Here is an 18,700-nt window from a genome sequence, read left to right as displayed (position 1 = left end):
CCTAGTCATAGAGAGTGACCAAGGGAGCTTTCCTTATGGCAACTGCAATTCTGAGTGATGCCCTATTGAACACTGGGCCACAAGGACAGGAACCTTTCTGATGCAAGTGGGTTTTGAGAAACCCTTCGGTAAAGTGGTTAAAACAACCTCACTTCTAAATTTGTGGACACTTTTGGTGTGTTATCAAGGTGAGTATCAGGCTATAAACCTTATTCTCCAATACTTGGATATGTGGAGTATGGAGCTTAGACGCAAGGGATTTCTTCCAAACTGATTTTAAAACAAACATTTAGTCCCTTTGGGCACTATTGAATTTGATCAGTGACTATTCTGTATTCATACTTTTCTCTTCAGGTATTCTAATTAGTAGGTAAGCAATGGTGGATATTTAAATGTAAGAATAATGATTTTTCTTCCTAAAGGAAAAAGAAAAAAAGAAAAGAAGAAAATTAGGTTATATCTTTTCCTTTTTTGTTGTTGTCTTAGTGCCAAACTTTCTCCAGTTTCTCTCCTGTTTTTTGTTATTTTAAAAGATAATATTTATAGATTATTTTATATTCTAAATCAGTATCATCCTTGACTACCATAAATATTATATTAAGGAGATAAAATGTTTGTTGACTGAAATAATTTTTAGGCTCTTTTAGTCTCCTTTTTGTAGTAATTGCTTTACATAAAATAAGCTTTGTTTAAAAAAAAATTGTGAGATGGTAGTTTGGTGATCTAATTTCTTTCCCTTCAAATTTTTTAATTTTTATTTTATCATTATTATTATTTTTTAGCTCCAGCAATTTGTTTAAATAGGTCTAGGTCATTTTGGATCCGCCTCAACTACATGCTTTTTCTTCTCATCTTTATTGTATTGAATATTAATTTTGATCTTTGCTTTGACAAATTTGACCATATGTTGCTGACTTAGAAATAACTTCCTCATTGATAATTAGAAATTTCTTGTTTTAGAATCTAAATCAGTTGAGTTTTTTGTATAATTTAAGGCATGTCATGTTTCACACCTGAACCTCTTAAAGTTTATAAGCTATTTTTATGTGATCTTTTTTTATTAAAGTTTTTAATTTTCAAAATATATGCATAAATTTCACTGTTTACCCTTGCAAAACCTTGTATTCCAAATTTTTTTCCCCTCCTTTCTCCCAACCCCTTCCCTAGGTGACAACTAATTCAATATATGTTAAATGTGTACAATTCTTCTATACATATTTCCACAATTATCATACTGCACAAGAAAATCATATCAAAAAGAAAAAAAACGAAAAAGAAAATGCAAGGAAACAACAACAGAAAGAGTGAAAATGCTATGTCCCACAGTCCTCTCTCTCTCTCTGGGTGCAGATGGTTCTGTTTATTACAAGATCAATAGAACTGGCCCGATAATCTCATTGTTGAGAAGAGCCACAGCCATCAGAATTGATCATCATACAATCTTGTTGTTGCCATGTTTATAAGCTATATAGACTACAAGAATGGGGCTTCAGAATTGCCTTTGGCCCTTTCTTTTCTTATTCCTGAACAAAATTTTACAGCACATACTGACATTTGCATTGAAGACTCAAAGCATTAAAGTTATGAGTGTCTTAGAAGTTCCTTGAATCCAGGTATCCTTATGAAGTTTTCTATAGAATTTCTGTCTCTTAACGTTCTGCAACAGAATCTAATATAGACTACAGTTATATTAATGGCAAACTTTTTAAAAATATATATACCATAAGTCATTTGGTGATCAGGTATTTCATGAAATGACACCTCTTATCTATATGATAAAACCATCCCTGCCAACTCCTTTATTTGTCTCTTTCTAGCAAATCTATACACCATCTCTCCATTTAGCAGGATATGGGTTTGGGTTGTATTCAACCTAATGGAAACCTTTGTTAGGTTAGGTCAAATTTTAGCCCAGTTAAAAAGCCATAGCTTCCTCATATACAGTATGTAAGTATATTTTCTTCCTTGTCTGATATTTATCAAAGTACTCATATTCACATCCAAGGTTTATCAGCCAAAAATAAATTAGCATATCCAAATCCCTATTTACTGGAGTTTCAGGTTATTGCAATAAATGAGATGGGTTTTTTTGTTGTTGTTGCTTTATTTAAATAAGGAATGTTAATGATAGCATTTGTAACCCAGTGAACAATAAAATAATCCCTAAGTAGGTGAGTAATATATTTCTTTGTCTTTTGAAACAGGTATGTTCTCATCAGTAAGCCTGCAATATGGTCAGAAAAATTAAAATTACAATTTCTTGAAGGTTTTCGATCATTCCTGAAGATTCTTGCATGCATGCAGGTACCATATTATCTCTGGTCATCATTAATGGAACACATAGAGAGAGGAATGATATTGAATCTATCTAAAATCATTGAAGTCCTTTATCTTTGAGGATCATGTGTGATCTTCAAGTTTTGTTTTGTTTATTTTTTTCTTTTACTATGTAGGAAAAGAATGCTGACTCTTGAGTCAGATAACTTTGATTTTCAAATCCTGCCCCTGATACTTGACTCTGGACAAGTCACTTAATCTCCCATGACCTTAGTTTGCTCATCTCTAAAATGAGTGGGTTGAACTGGATGACCTCTGAGGTTTCTTCCAGCTGCAGACCCCTGATCCTAGAAATATTTGTAATGATGTATGGTTTTTATTTTGAAGATAATTAAATAAAAAAGACATGAAATACATAGAAATGTATAATGTGTGTGTACAAATAGAATTTCCATTATGGATTCACTTAATAGTTTTATTAGTATTAGTATTTAGTATTTTAGTTTACCTCTTTATAAAATGAACCAGTCCTTTTTTTTTTTTTTTAATTTTTTTTTTTTTTTTTTTTAGTTCTCTAATTTATATAAACTAAAGACATTTTTATTAGCCATTTTTCTGTTAATTTTTTTTTGGGGGGGGATTGTGACAACATTGCCTTTAAAAAAGGATTGTAGAAGACAACAACCATGCTTATATTTACATAAACACATACAGGCACATACACATGTATAGATGTAAAAATGTGTTTATATGTATCTGTAGCTATATTTTAAAAGTGTGTGTATGTGTGTGTGTGTGTGTGTGTGTGAATTTTTGGATTTTATTTTCAGGGAATGGAAGAGATTAAAAGGCAAGTTGGGCAGCACATTGAAGTGGAGCCAGATTGGGAGGCTGCTATTGCTATTCAGATGCAATTGAAGAACATTCTATTGATGTTTCAAGAATGGTGTGCTTCTGATGTAAGTAAATCTATGATCTTCTTTTACTCTTTTATGATTTTACTCAAGTTTTTCCTTTTTGGAATATCTGCCCTCTCTCTTTCCATCTCATAAAATCATACCCATCCTTTTAGGCACAGCTCACATACCACTTAGTTCTTAACTCTTACTCTTATCCTGCTAGAAGTTGTTGCTGTTTCTATTCTTTAGCACCTAATTGGTATTGTTTATATGGCAATCAATATGTATTAACTTTGATTTATTATACCACCCATAAATGAGGTTACTTTTATTGTATTCTTAAGATAGTCCACACTGTGCTTTGTACATAGGAAGAATTCTATAAATATTTGTTGAATGAGTGAATAGGTACCACCTTTTTAACAGAAAGCTTATTTTCTTTACTTTAAACCTTTTCCTCCTTCTGACGTCACTTTTTACATCAGTGATATTTACCCAGTTTCTAAAATTTGAAACCTGGTGGTTTTTTTTTTTTTTTTTTTAACCTGGTATTTTATTTAATTTTGTCTTCTTTCTCACCTGTCATAGCCAGTTGGTTACCAAGGCCATGAGTTCTGCCTCCATGACACCTCTTATATCCATTCCTTTTCTTTTTTGTCCTAGTACCAGCATCCTAGGACAAGTTATCATTACTACTTAATTGGATTATTTATTTTATTATCCTTCTAAGAAGTCTTCTTTTCTCTATTCTGTCACCATTCTAGGCTTTGTAATGGTTTAATCTTATTACTTCTCTACTCAGAAATCTTCATTGATTCCCTATTGCCTGAGTAAAGTTCACATTCTTTTACCTGGCTTTTAAGGGATACTCCCACCACCTTTTTTTCTCATCACTTTGCCTTTCAAGCCTTGAATTATTTCCATCAAAGATTTTGAAGGGACCACAGAAGACATCTTGTCCAAGAGTCCCTTCTAACTTATTCTATAAATAATCTCCCAACCTTTACTTTAGTATTTCATGAGAGATTGAATATTATCAAAAACCAAACCATTCTATTTTTGGATAGTTTTAAGTCATTAGGAAATTTTCTTTAGAGTAGTCCTAAATTTTCTTCGTTAAAACTTCTTTTCATTGCTACTTATTTAGTGCTCCATTGCCAGAAAGATCATATCGAGTTCCTCTTCCACTTAATAGCCTTTTGAATACTTGATAATGATGGTAATGTCCTGGTAAGTGTTCTTTTTCCCAGGCAAAATATCCTCAGCATCTTCAAGTGGTAATCCTACATCACTTTCTCTAGGCCTGTTAATTGCCCTCTACTGTATTCCATATACTTACATAAAGCTGAGTATACTACCTTTTGTCTCTTGAGTATGCTCTGTCTTTTCTTTTTAAAAAAATTTTTAAATAGTATTTTAATTTTCCAAAAGCATGTAAGGATAGTTTTCAACATTCATTTTTGTAAGACTGTGTTCCAAATTTTTCTCCTCTTCCTCCTCTCCAAGACAGCACGTAATCTGATATGGGTTATATATGTGCAAGTCTTTTAAACATATTGCCATATTTGTCATGTTATGCAAAAAAAATCAGACCAAAAGAGAAAAAAAACATGAGAAAGAAAACAACAGCAAAAAAATGAAAATACTATACTTTGATCCATATTTGGTCTCTCTGGATACAGATGGCATTTCCATTTCATACAATGTTCTCTTGTTTCTACTCTCTTCACTCAGCATCAGTTCATGTAAGTCTTTCCAGACTTTCTGAAATCAGCCTGCTCATCCTTTCTTGTAGAACAATTACATTCTATTACATATATTATATGTATGTATAGAATCTGTACATTGTATATTATATTTATCATAATTTATTGAACCATACTTCAATTGATAAGCATCCACTAAATTTCCAGTTTCTTCATTGTCTCGTGAACCTAACCTGTTTCACTTTTCGACTACTTTATTTCTGAGCCAGTACCAAATAGTTTGATGACTACCACTTTATAATATGATTTTAGGTCTAGTGCCACTTTGCATTTGTTTCCATGAATTCCCCTGAAATTCTCTACTTTTTGTTCTTCCAGATGAATTTTGTTATTTTTTTTTTTTTTTTTCTTGCTCTACAAAGTAATTTTTTGGCAGTTTGATTGCTATGGCACTGCATAAGTAGATTGATTAATTTGGGTAGAATTGTCATTTTTATTGTATTAATCCAGTCTACCTTTGAGCAATTGATAATCTTTCAGTTGTTTATTTGACTTTATTTGTGTGAAGAAGTTTAGTGATTGTATTCATATAGTTCCTGGCTTTGTTTTGGCAGGTAGACTCCCATATTTTGAATATTGTCTACAGTTTTTTTTTTTTTGGTTTTGTTTTGTTTTTTTCCTGAGGCAATTGGGGTTAAGTGATAGATTTGAACTCAGGTCCTCCTGACTTCAGGACTGGTGCTCTATTCACTATACCATAGCTGTCCTTTTCTACAGTTATTTTAAATGGGATTTCTCTTTCTATCTCTTGCTGCTGGGCATTGTTGGTAACATAGAGATACCAACTATCTATGTAGGTTTGTTTTATATCCTGCAACTTTGCTAAAGTTGTTAATTGTTTCTAGTAATTTTGCAGTTGATTCTCAAGGATTCTCTAAGTATATTATCATATCATAGGCAGAGGGGCTTTATTTCCTCATTATTCTTAATTCCTTCAATTTCTTTCTTCTCTTCTCTCTCTCTCTCTCTTTTTTTTTTTAAATGAGGCTGGGGTTAAGTGACTTGCCCAGGGTCACACAGCTAGGCAGTGTTAAGTGTCTGAGATCAGATTTGAACTTGGGTCCTCCTGAATTCAAGGCTGGTGCTCTATCCACTGCGCCACCTAGCTGTCCCCCTTTCTTCTCTTTTGCTAACATTTCTAGTATAATATTATATAATAGTGGTGACAATTCTTGTTCCTGTATTTTATGCTCATGTCTTTTGAGATCTTTCAGCAGTGCATTGTGTACCTTTTTTAAAAAAAATTTTTTTAATTTTTTTTAATTAATTTTATAATCATAACATTTTTTGACAGTACATATGCATAGGTAATTTTTTTTTTTTTTTTTTTTTACAACATTATCCCTTGTACTCCCTTCTGTTCCGAATTTTTCCCCTCCTTCCCTCCACCCCCTTCCCTAGATGGCAGGCATTCCCATACATATTAAATATATTTTAGTATATCCTAGGTACAATATATATGTGTAGAACCAAATTTTGTTGTTGTTGTTGTTGTTGTTGCAAAGGAAGAATTGGATTCAGAAGGTAAAAATAACCTGGGGAGAAAAACAAAAAATGCTAACAGTTTACACTCATTTCCCAGTGTTCCTTCTCTGAGTGTAGCTGATTCTGTCCATCATTGATCAATTGGAATTGGATTAGCTCTTCTCTATGTTGAAGATATCCACTTCCATCAGAATGCATCCTCATATAGTATTGTTGTTGAAGTGTATAATGATCTCCTGGTTCTGCTCATTTCACTCAGCATCAGTTGATGTAAGTCTCTTCAAGCCTCTCTGTATTCATCCTGCTGGTCATTTCTTATAGAACAATAATATTCCATAACATTCATATACCATAATTTACCCAACCATTCTCCAATTGATGGGCATCCATTCATTTTCCAGTTTCTAGCCACTACGAAAAGAGCTGCCACAAACATTTTGGCACACATAGGTCCCTTTCCCTTCTTTAGTATTTCCTTGGGATATAAGCCCAGGAATAGCACTGCTGGATCAAAGGGTATGCACAGTTTGATAACTTTTTGGGCATAATTCCAGATTGCTCTCCAGAATGGTTGGATTCTTTCACAACTCCACCAACAATGCATCAGTGTCCCAGTTTTCCCACAGCCCCTCCAACATTCATCCTTATTTGTTCCTGTCATCTTAGCCAATCTGACAGGTATGTAGTGGTATCTCAGAGTTGTCTTAATTTGCATTTCTCTGATCAATAGTGATTTGGAACACTCTTTCATATGAGTGGAAATAGTTTCAGTTTCATCATCTGAAAATTGTTCATATCCTTTGACCATTTATCAATTGGAGAATGGCTTGATTTCTTATAAATTAGAATCAATTCTCTGTATATTTTGGAGATGAGGCCTTTATTAGAACCTTTAACTGTAAAAATGTTTTCCCAATTTGTTACTTCCCTGCATTAGTTTTGTTTGTACAAAAACTTTTCAGTCAAATATAATCAAAATTTTCTATTTTGTGATCAATAATGATCTCTAGTTCTCCTTTGGTCACAAATTTCTTCCTCCTCCACAAGTCTGAGAAGTAAACTATCCTACCTATGTTCCTCTAATTTATTTATGATCTAGTTCTTTATGCCTAAATCATGGACCCATTTTGATCTTAACTTAGTATGTGGTGTTAAGTGTGGGTCCATGCCTAGTTTCTGCCATACTAATTTCCAGTTTTCCCAGCAGTTTTTGTCAAATAATGAATTCTTATCCCCAAAATTGGGATCTGTGGATTTGCCAAACACTAGATTGCTATTTTTATTCACTATCTTGTCCTGTGAACATAACCTATTCCAATGATCAACTAGTCTATTTCTTAGCCAACACCAAATGGTTTTGGTGGCATTGTGTACCTTAAATGCCTTCCATCTTCTTTGCCTGTTCTTCAGTTCTTATCCAAATGTTGAAGCTTGATTCAAATGCTGCCTTCTTCCAGAAGCTGTTTTTTCCCTGCTGCTTCTTTTGTCAATAAGATTTTTTTACTCACCTCACAAAGTGCTTTGCTCTTTAATGAACTTTTTATATTTTTATTATTTGTGTCATATTCCCCAGGTAGGTGGTTAAGACATATATCTTATCTACACTTTGTATTTTTCTCTTCCCAGATACCCTTTATAGTACTCTTTACGCAGAGTTGATATTTAGCAAATTTTTGCTGAACAAAATTAAATGACTGGCTTGTTAAATTCTTCTATTATTGTTTGGTTATAGGAAGACCTCTTATTAGTGGCTTATAAAGACTGTTATGAAGCTGTGATGAAGTGTACTTTAAATAACAATTCTTATGAAAAGTCTGTAATTTACTTGTATGGCCACACTTTGGAATGCAAGCCCTACAGAGTGTCTACAGATCCTGTCAGCATACATTTGCCACTTTCTAGGACACTTGCTGGTGAGTATCTTTTCTGACTTGTTACATGGTCTTTGTTTTTTTGTGTTCAAAGTTCCTCTTGCTTCCAAATAGGTCTTTTTTTTTTAACAAATATTTTTTTTTAATTCAAATTTAATTAATTTAATTCAGAATTTTTAATTCAGATTAAATTTTAATCCAAATGTCAGTCTAGGAGCATATTTTAGTTCTCTTTACTATAGAAGTTAAGCACAAGCATATATATATGTGTATATATATGCTTTAAATGATCAATAATTATATAACTTTTTTTTTTTTTTTTTTGTCTTTTGCATTCAGTTAGGTGGTTTCCTGAATTTATTAAGAACTTGAAGTAATGTTCTGACTTTTTATTTTACTTATTAATCTACTTCGATAAAACTGCATTGGACTTGATGGACTGAAAAAGGCATAATTCTATTTTAAAGACGTTGTTAAATAGCATTACTAAAACTTTTTTGGATCAATAGACCATTTTAGTTTAGCCGCTGGTCATTTGGGACCCTTGCCTCTGCTTAGATCATTCCAAATATGGGTTGATTGATTTTTTTTTTTTAATCCAGTCTTATGATTTCATCAGTATATGGGACTTTTTTTTTTTTAAACTAATAGTCTTCCAATTAATGAATATTAGCAATTAGACATTCATGCTGAGATTCAGTGCAGTTGTGCTGTGAATCATGTTTTGACTTTTTATACTAGTAACAACTAAAAACTTAAGTGATTTTTCATTTTTTTAATAATAGCTTCTTATTTTCAAAAGATATGCAAAGATAGTTTTCAACATTCATCTTTGCAAAACCTCATATTCCAAATTTTTTTCCCTCTCTCCTCTCTTACTCCCTCCTCTAGATAGCAAGTAATCCAATATATAGCTTAAATACTTACAATTCTTCTAAACTTATTTCCATGATTATCATGTTGCACACACACACACACACAAAAATCAGATCAAAAAGAAAAAAATGCAAAAGAATAAAAAGCAAGCAAACAAAAAAAGTGAAAATACTACATTGTGATCCGCAAGAAGTCTCCACAGTGCTCTTTCTGGATGCAGATCGCTCTTTTCATCACAAGTCTATTGGAATTGACCTGAATTAGTGTATAGATTGTAAAGGAAAATTCTTATCAATATATGCTATCAGTGCAGCTTGGAATATTAGAGTTTTGCCTCAGGCTCTGAGAAGTTAAATGACTTTCTCAGAATCACATAATCATTAGATATTGAAGGCAGGACTTGAGTGTTATTGAGGCCAGTTTTCTCTCCACAGTAAGAAGTTCTGTTGTCTCTCACCAAATGTTGTATGCCATACATTATTGCTTGCCAGTTCTATCTTGAGCCCCTTACTTTCTTTAGCTTCTTTAACAGATTGTAGACCATCTATAAGGATTTTTCACATTCTCTTTTTGTAAGTTACTGTTCTATTTTGGAATCCACCTAATCAAATTTAAACTGAAATAAAGATATGCTTATTCTTGATACTTCCCACTGTCCATTTTCATCGTCTTGTTACTAATGCCACCACTCATTAAAAAAGTGTTTGAAAAGATGGCAGGATGCTTTAAAAAAAAAAAAAAAAAAACTTACATGAACTGTGGATAACATCGTACACAGTAACAGTAGTGATAATCAATTGTGAATGACTTAGCTTTCTCAACAGTATAATGATCTAAGATAATTCTGAAGGATTCACGATGAAAAATGCTCTCTACCTTCAGAGAAAGAATTGATGTAGTCTATAGATAGAAATGATTTGGGGGTTGCTTTTTAAATTTTGGGGGGAGGGTTTTTTTTCGTGGTTCTTATCCTGTATTTTCTTTCTCAGTATGACCAATAAGGAGGTGTTTTGCATGACTACACATATATAACCGGTACTGTTTGCCTTCTTAATGTGTATCGTGGGATTGAGGGAGAGAATTAGGAACTCAACATTTTTTAAAATTATTGTTAAAATATATTTAGCATGTATTGGTCAACTTGCCATCTGGGGGAAAGGGTGGGGGGGAGGGGAAAAGTTGGAACAAAAGGTTTTGCAATTGTCGATGCTGAAAAGTTACCTGTGCATATATCTTGTAAATAAAAAGCTATAATAAAAAATTATGTTAAAATTTTTTTTTAACATGTAATTGGAAAAAAATCAAATAAATCAAAAAAAGTTTCCATTTGCCTTTGAGTCCCATATTCCTGTTTTCAGTCATTCATCTAATTGTAATATGTTGTTTTTTGGTTTTTTTACTGATGATAGTTTGAAACAATATCTCTTTGTTTCTCTCCTGTCAGGTTCTGATTGTTTCACATCTGGCAATCTATACTTCTTTTGATTTAACTTCATTATGTGACTGTTTTCAGGACAAAATCAATATTGATCCTTTTCTATGGCATTTAAATGATAACAGAAAGTCTTCCCACTTATTCTTACCCCCCCCCACCCCTGCCTGAGGCAGTTGGGGTTAAGTGACTTGCCCAGGGTCACACAGCTAGGAACTGTTAAGTGTCTGAGACCATATTTGAACTCAGGTCCTCCTTACTTCAGGGCTGGTGCTCCATCCTCCAAATCACTTAGGTCTCTCCCCCCACTTATTCTTAATATCACATTATTTTGTATCAACATTCTTACTCATCTTAATAAGAAAGTTTTTGTCTTTAAATCTTTTATTAATGTGGATTAAATTTAGAATGAGCTCTATATTTTCTATATAATGTATAAGCATATTTATTGTATACGTATCTGCCTAGTTATTTATTCAATATGAATTGCCTTTGAGTGCTATCCAGTTATAAATTATAATTAATAGCAGAATGATAAGTAATGAATGCTGACTTTGGACTTAGAAAACCCAAGTTCATATTTTCCCTCAGCCACCTACCACCTGCATGATTGTGAAGAAGTTCTTTTTCCTCTCTGGACTTCAGTATTCAAATAATCTGATCAAATCAAAGAGGAGGTTGATTTTAATAGACTTTATAATATAATAATAGTCTTTATCTAGCTCTAAATCTTTTATACTTATACTGGCATTTACTAACAATCTTGATTAAAAGTGAAGTCAGAAATTGAAAATAATTCTTATCTTTAAAAAGCAAACTTTTTAAAGGGTTGCCTCATCTTTTAGAAGATATTAAATTAACTTGAGCAACATTGGTTGATTTTGTTAAACTCATTTCTCTTTCATATTTTAGGTCTTCATGTACGTTTAAGTAAGATTGGAGCCTTTTCAAGACTGCATGAATTTGTGCCTTCAGTAAGTATTTGCTCTAAGTCTTGATTTTTCTTATCTTCCATTTCTCAGCATTTCCTAGTTGATGAATAGTAAAGGATATTATGAAGAAATAGTCAAAAAAGAAAACAAGATACTCTGAAAATCCACTAAAAATTCTTATTTAGAAAATTATCCTTGTGACATGTTGAAATTCCATTAGAATTTTATACCTAAAATTGACCTGAGAAATCTTTAGTTCAACTTACTCATTTTAAAGATGAGAAAGTTGAAACCTCGAGAAGTCCATTGAGTTACTCAGAATCATAAGCCAATTGGTAACAAAATTAGAGCTAGAATCCAAGTCTTCCTTTCTGGTCCAGTGCTCTTTTATGTCATAAAATATTTAAACCATTACCTTTTGTATGAGTTGTCAGGTTACTTGTGTGGCATGTTTCTAGGTTTAAATTTTTTTTTTAATAAAAATGTACATTTTACACTTAAAATTTTTTCTCTTGTTAGAGCATGCCTTGCCCTGTGTTAAAGGATAGTACCAGAAGAAGGCAAGTTCTTCTGTCACCTCTCCTCCAACATTGTCTCCCATTTTTTCCCCCTGTAAAGCTATTCTAAGCCTATAGACAACAATAGCAGAAGATAGGTAGAGTTATCTGTACTCCAAATCACTTGATAACTTGATACTTCTTAGTAGTATCACTGTAGTTCCAAAACATACAGACTTGTCTCTATAGTTTAATCTACTTAAATTAAAATACTAATCTTGTGTGCTATTTACCTTTAGGAAGATTTTCAAGTAGAGTTGCTGGTGGAATATCCTTTGCGTTGTCTGGTTCTGGTTGCCCAAGTTGGGGCTGATATGTGGCGAAGAAATGGTCTTTCCTTAATTAGTCAGGTACATCAAAGCCTACTCTTCACATTTTTGAACCTGAACAGTCACTGAACCTTTTCCATTAAATGAGTCTATATGTGCAGTGAGACTAATCCTCAAGCAACAAATGGATCTGTTTTTGAAGCCTTTCTTGATCAGTAATACCTGCTAGAGCTTGTGCTCTACTGTCATAGTTTTCAAGAAGCTTTGCCTGCAACATGAAGGATCAGGCTATGATTTTAGTGGTGGATAATTTCACATATTGAATTCATTCAATAAGCATGCATTAATTACTTGCTTTGTGACATGTATCATTAAGGTCTTAATAACTCCATTATACACATATCATTTGTTTTTATTTGTTGTGGGAGAGGACATGTTTTATCTTAATTAATGATTTCCCCAGAGATAGCACTCTATACAGAAGAGATCCTTAAGAACTGTTTTCTGATTGGCAACAGATCACAGTTTTTATATTCAAAGTTGTTTCTTTACAATCTATTTATCTCACACTCTTATGATCTCTCTTCATTATAAAAGGGAAAGAAAAATTTTGACAGCTGGCCCTTAGGTAGAACTAGAGTAATGGATAAGCATTGGAGATTCATGAACCCCAAAGAAAAGAGCAAGGGCACTGAGACTTATCCACTAGTACAATTTCTCTAAATTCTTATTGTCCTTAGATAACTTCTAGATTTGTTATTGTTGTTGTTCACTCATTCAGTCCTGTCCAACTCTATGACTCCATGGAGTCATAGCATGCCAATCTTGTCCATGTGATTTTCTTGCCAAAGATACTAGAGTGGTTTTCTATTTTCTTCTCCAATTTCTAGATTTAGTAAGAATAGTTTATTGTTATAATTAACCTTAATTACAATTTCTTCCATTTAAATCTATTTACTCATTTTTACCTTGTAGGTATTTTATTATCAAGATGTTAAATGCAGAGAGGAGATGTATGACAAAGATATCATCATGCTTCAGGTAATAATCTCTTTCTAATTATAACTAGTATTGTTGCCTTATTAGTCCTCAAAATCTTTTCTACTTAAGCTACTATAGTTTCTTACTTTTATCAACTTTTATTTCATTGTTATGTGGTATTTGGTAGAATAATACTGAAAATTGCTGCTGGATAATCTTGCACTAGCTTCTTTTGTAATTTTCCTGACCATTACATGAAAATCAAATTACAATTATTAACAAATGAGAAATTTTATGGTTGTGTATGTTTCTGGGTATATTACACAGATTGGCGCATCTTTGATGGATCCCAACAATTTCTTGTTATTGATACTTCAGAGATATGAACTTGTTGATGCTTTTAGGAAGCTTGTTCCCACCAAGGACCAGGTAAGTAGCAGAATAGGGTAGGTTAATTCATTCCATGAATATCAATATTGAGCTTTAAAAAAAAAATTAATGATATATTGTAATATTTATTTGCTACATTTGAATATTCACTTTTAATACATAAAGTACACTCCCACCATTGCTGACAACCCTGAGTCCATAGCTACTTTTTCTTCTAACAAGGGAAGGAAGAAAGTAATTATAAAGGAAAGGAGCTAAAGTTAAATAGAATTAATTTCAATATTGAATTTTTTTTATAGAAAGCTAATAATATATGGAGTACATCCTTAGCCTTTTGAGTTTATTTGCCCTGGTGCTATAATCAGTCTGGAAATATGGAAATAAATGAACCATTGAACTGATCCAATATGACATTTTTCATTTTCTTATGTTCTGATGTAACTGAATTATTCTTTTTTAAAATTCTATAGGATTTGATCAAACAATATAATGCACTAATAGAAGAAATGCTTCAGCTCTTCATCTACATTGTGGGTAAGAATCCTGAGGTAACAAGATTAAAACAAATATTTTTGGAATAGAATGTTGTTGCTTTTTGAAGATTTAGAAGAATTAATGAGGTTATTACAATTTTATGTAGTTCATTCTCCTAATGCAATGTATAACACTAATTTTAACATAAATTTTAAAAAGACTAAAAAAGCCACTGCCAGAAAGCATGGAATGTATAGATTTGCCTTTGATTGCTTGATGTGTTGTACTAACTTAGAAGTATCTATTAGATTGATGATACTTTGCCTTGGATGGGGCAAAACTTATATGAAGAAAACCTGCAGATCCAGTGTTGTCAGCTTTTTAGGCATGGGAAGATATTGAACGTATGTAGAAATAAAATAGTACTTCAGCTTATATTTTCATTGTTTTCTATCAAAGCGACATGGAAGTATTGGACATTTTTTCCATAGATAATGATCAGAGAGAAGAAAACTAGTTCATCAGTATTCTTAATCATTTACATTGACTGTTAGAGGTGGAAATTTGATAATATAGCTGCAATTAACCTAAATATTTCTTGATTAAAGGAATGAGTTTGCAGGTACTGAATTTAAAACTCAAGGCCAGTTTCCTTATTTGGCAACTTAGAACAGAAACACTACATATAAACATTAGAAGACCAATTCAAGTCTCAAGTGATCTCTGCTAATAAGCTCTGTGATCTGGGCCACGGCATGTGATCTCTCTGAACTTCAGTGACCTCATCTAGAAAATGAGAATACTTACTTGTCTATCCCTTTGGCAGTGGTTGCATGGATCAAATGAAATAAAATATCTGAAGTGATATATAAAACTCATACATGTGAGCTGTTATTAATACCTGATCTATTTCAAATACCCATTTGCTAGATAATCATATTTCAACAGATGATATAGTTAAACTGTTGTCACTTTTTAAACAAGAAGTAAACATTTTGTTTGGTCTTTCGAAGTATGCATTACATTCCCCATCCCCAAGCCTCAAACCACAAATTCTATAGGCATTGCTGGTTGAAGTTAAGAGATTAGTAAATCCCAAAGGAACTGTACAGAAAGAGGTCATAGAATATTTAAATATAAAGTTAGGCATTTAAAGTGTTTTTAGGTTGACAATAATGCTAATCTATTAAGCCTTTAGAAATTGCTACAGTGTTACTTCACTCCTGTTAGATTGGTTAGTAAGCCAGAGGAGGAAAATGATATATCTAGGAGGGAATGTGGGAAAACTGAGACATTAATGCATTGTTGGTGGAATTGTGAACTGATTCAGCCATTCTGTAGAGCAGTTTGGAATTATGCTCAAAGGATTATAAATAAAAAACAGAAAGAAAGAAAAAGGATCTATGTGTGTATAAAATAATTATATCAGCTCATTTCTCAGTGCAGAGTTGGAAATTAAGGGGATGCCCATCAATTGGGGAATAGCTGTATAAATTGTGGTATGTGATTATTATGGAATACTATTATTCTATAAGAAATGATGAGCAGTATGCTTTCAGAAAAATCTGGAAGGTCCTCCATGAGCTTACAAAGTGAAATATACTGTGTACAAAGCAGTAGCCATGTTGTGGGCTGATCAACTGTGAATAACTTTACTTTTCTCAGAAATACAAGGATCTAAGGTTACTCTGAAGGACTTATGATTAAAAAAAAAAATGGTATCCATATTCAGAGAAAGAAATTATTTTGTCTTAATACAGATTGAAGCATGCTTTAAAAAAATTTTTAGGAATTGCCTTGCCTTTTCTTTCTTTCTTTTAATTAAAGCTTTTTATTTTTCAAAAGATATGCATGGACAATTCTTCAACATTAGCCCTTGCAAAACCTTGTATTCCAATTTTCTCCCCCTTCCCTCATGCCCTCCTCTATATGGCAAGTAGTCCAATATATGTCAAATATGGTAGAAATATATGTTAAATCCAATATATACATACATATTTATACAGTTATTATGCTGCCCAAGAAAGAAAGAGAAGCAAAACAAAATGCAAGCAAACATCAACAGAAAGAGTGAAAATGCTGTGTTGTGTTCCACACTCAGTTCCCACAGTTCTCTCTCTGGTGCAGATGGGTCTCTTCATCACTGAACAATTGGAACTGGTTTGAATCATCTGATTGTCGAAGAAAGCCACGACCATCAGAATTGAGCATCATATAATCTTCTTGTTGCCCTGTACAATGATCTCCTAGTTCTACTCATTTCACCTAGTATCAGTTCATGTAGTTCTCTCCAGGCTTCTCTGAAATCATCCTGTTGGTCATTTCTTACAGAACAATAATAAGTAATTGCCTTTTTTTTTAGTAGAGATAAAGAGAAAGGTTTTTAATATAACTTTCATTTTTAATGTTTTTGAATATTTAGAGTAATATTCATATTTTCCCTTTTTAAAATCTGAAATATGTGATTAGAAGAGAGGCAGTATGGTGTAAGGGATAGAGAGCAAATGTTCAAGTCAAAAAGCCCTCAGTTCAAGTGCTAGGTCAATCATGTCTAATTCAATTGCAAACTAGGCCCTTGAACCATATAAGGATCCCTGTACCTGCAGATGGGCTTAGAAAACCACACAGTAACATTCTTTTATATTTTTATTTAGTTAACTAAATATTTCCCAATTTCTTTTTAATTTAGCTCCATATAGTTCAAGCCTCCATGCCCATGCAGTTGCTGACTAGTTTGTTATCTTGCATTGGTAAGGGAAACTTCTTCACCTGCAGTACCCAAAGCCAGTTAGATTAGAGGTCTGGGCAGCCTTCTTCATCCTTCTCCAGAAAACCAAAACATTATTTGAAATGTGAACAATAAAAGACATTATATTCTTAGGTATAAGTTCATTTTGGTGGCCATAATATCGAAGAGTTGGCATTGTAAAAAACAATTTGTTAATAATGTTAATGAAAGACTCCTAGAATTAGGGTCAGAAATGTAGCTGATCACTCTCGATAATACTTCCTCCTCTCCCTGCCCTTCTTTTCTCCTCTTTTCCCGCTCTCCCCTCTCACCATGGTTTTCAGTTGCTTTGTTTGTAAAATGATGAGATTGGTTTGAAGAAATTAAGGGCTTTCAGTTCAACAAAAATTTACTAGGTATTTCCTCATGTAGAAAACATCATCCATGTCCTTGTGGAGATTATAAGCTAGTAACAAAAAGATGTGGCAGCAAAGAATTGGAAACAAAAGTAAATTCCCATCAATTGAGTAATAGCCAAAAAAATTGTGGCATATGAATGTAATGAAATAATTATTGTGATATTAGAAATGATGTAGGGCAACTAGATGGCACAGTGGATAGAGAGGAAGCTCCAGAGTTGGGAGGATCTGAATTAAAATTCAATCTCACTAGTTTGTGACCCTTGGCAAGTCACTTAACTCTCTTTACCTCCATTTCTAATCTATAAAATGAGCTAGAAAAAAGAAATGAAAACCACTCCAGTATCTTTGCCAAGAAAACTCCAAATGGGGTCATGAAGAGTTGGGCATAACTGAAATAAAAACTAGAAGCAGTGATATACATGATCAATACAGAGAATTATGGAGAGATTTGAGTGAAAGAAAAATTCAGAATGAAGTAAAGCACAGCCAGAATATAGGTTATCAACAAACATTTATTAGGCTTTTAAATTGAAAAACACCCACTAGACAAAAATGAATGTTGCACAATTATAAAGAACAAAATTGACTCCAAGGAAGGCTTATATAAAGATATCTTCCCTTCCATTCCTTTGCAGGAGTGGGGGAATCAGTGAGTGAGGAACATTGAATATGTTGTTAGATATTATGTGGGGAAGAGAGTGGAGGGTAGAGAGAGAAAGAGTGCATGTTAGGGCAATTAGGGTTCAGTGACTTTCCCAGGGTCACACAGCTAGGAAGTGTTACATGTCTGAGACTAGATTTGAACTCAGGTCCTCCTGACTTTAGGGCTGGTGCTCTAACCACTGCACCACCTAGCTGCCCCAGGTTTTTTTTTTTTTTTTTCTTTTTTTTTTTTTTTCTCTCTCTTTTTTTAAAATTTTATCTGGAATTGCTCTGTAGAAAGAGATAGGAGAAGGGACACATGGAAGAAATTTAGGTGATATTAAAGATACAATAAAGATCTCAGTATGGACATAGGCATAATATGCTAAGTGTTGTGGAAGAATTGAAATAAAGTTTGTAGGAAGACAGAATAGAGAGCTGGCATTTCAATAGACTAAAGCAATATATTTGTTATCTGAGCCAAGTTTATAGTCATACCTGGTATTGATTATACTGTGATAATGTCAGGCAGGCCTATCCACCTGCTACAACTTGTGTATTAGGTATTTCAATGTTTTTCAGCTGAAAATCTCAGTTCCTTTACTGGGGCAATCATATCTCATGTTGGATGTTTAGGCTATAGACATTGGGAGCAGTTAAGTAACTTGGTAAGGGTTGTGCTTCAGGATTACTCAGTCT

At 33.0% G+C, this 18,700-nt stretch overlaps 1 protein-coding gene across 2 annotated transcripts in view; it reads left to right on the top strand.

The window, feature by feature from the left end:
• The window catches only part of UBR1 (ubiquitin protein ligase E3 component n-recognin 1), a 137,360-nt gene that overhangs the window by 43,047 nt on the left and 75,613 nt on the right, over nt 1–18,700 (top strand). For both annotated transcript variants that reach the window (XM_074289406.1, XM_074289407.1), the window contains exons 13-20: nt 2,205–2,304; nt 3,108–3,236; nt 8,160–8,340; nt 11,519–11,580; nt 12,335–12,445; nt 13,340–13,405; nt 13,673–13,774; nt 14,206–14,269. In XM_074289406.1, the coding sequence (XP_074145507.1) occupies nt 2,205–2,304; nt 3,108–3,236; nt 8,160–8,340; nt 11,519–11,580; nt 12,335–12,445; nt 13,340–13,405; nt 13,673–13,774; nt 14,206–14,269 (815 nt within the window). The remainder of the gene's footprint in view (nt 1–2,204; nt 2,305–3,107; nt 3,237–8,159; nt 8,341–11,518; nt 11,581–12,334; nt 12,446–13,339; nt 13,406–13,672; nt 13,775–14,205; nt 14,270–18,700) is intronic.

Source organism: Sminthopsis crassicaudata, chromosome 2 (genome assembly GCF_048593235.1).
Source record: "Sminthopsis crassicaudata isolate SCR6 chromosome 2, ASM4859323v1, whole genome shotgun sequence".
Taxonomy (NCBI): Eukaryota; Metazoa; Chordata; class Mammalia; order Dasyuromorphia; family Dasyuridae; genus Sminthopsis; species Sminthopsis crassicaudata.
Note: the sequence above shows the minus strand (reverse complement) of the source record. Positions and strands in the feature narration are given on the sequence as shown.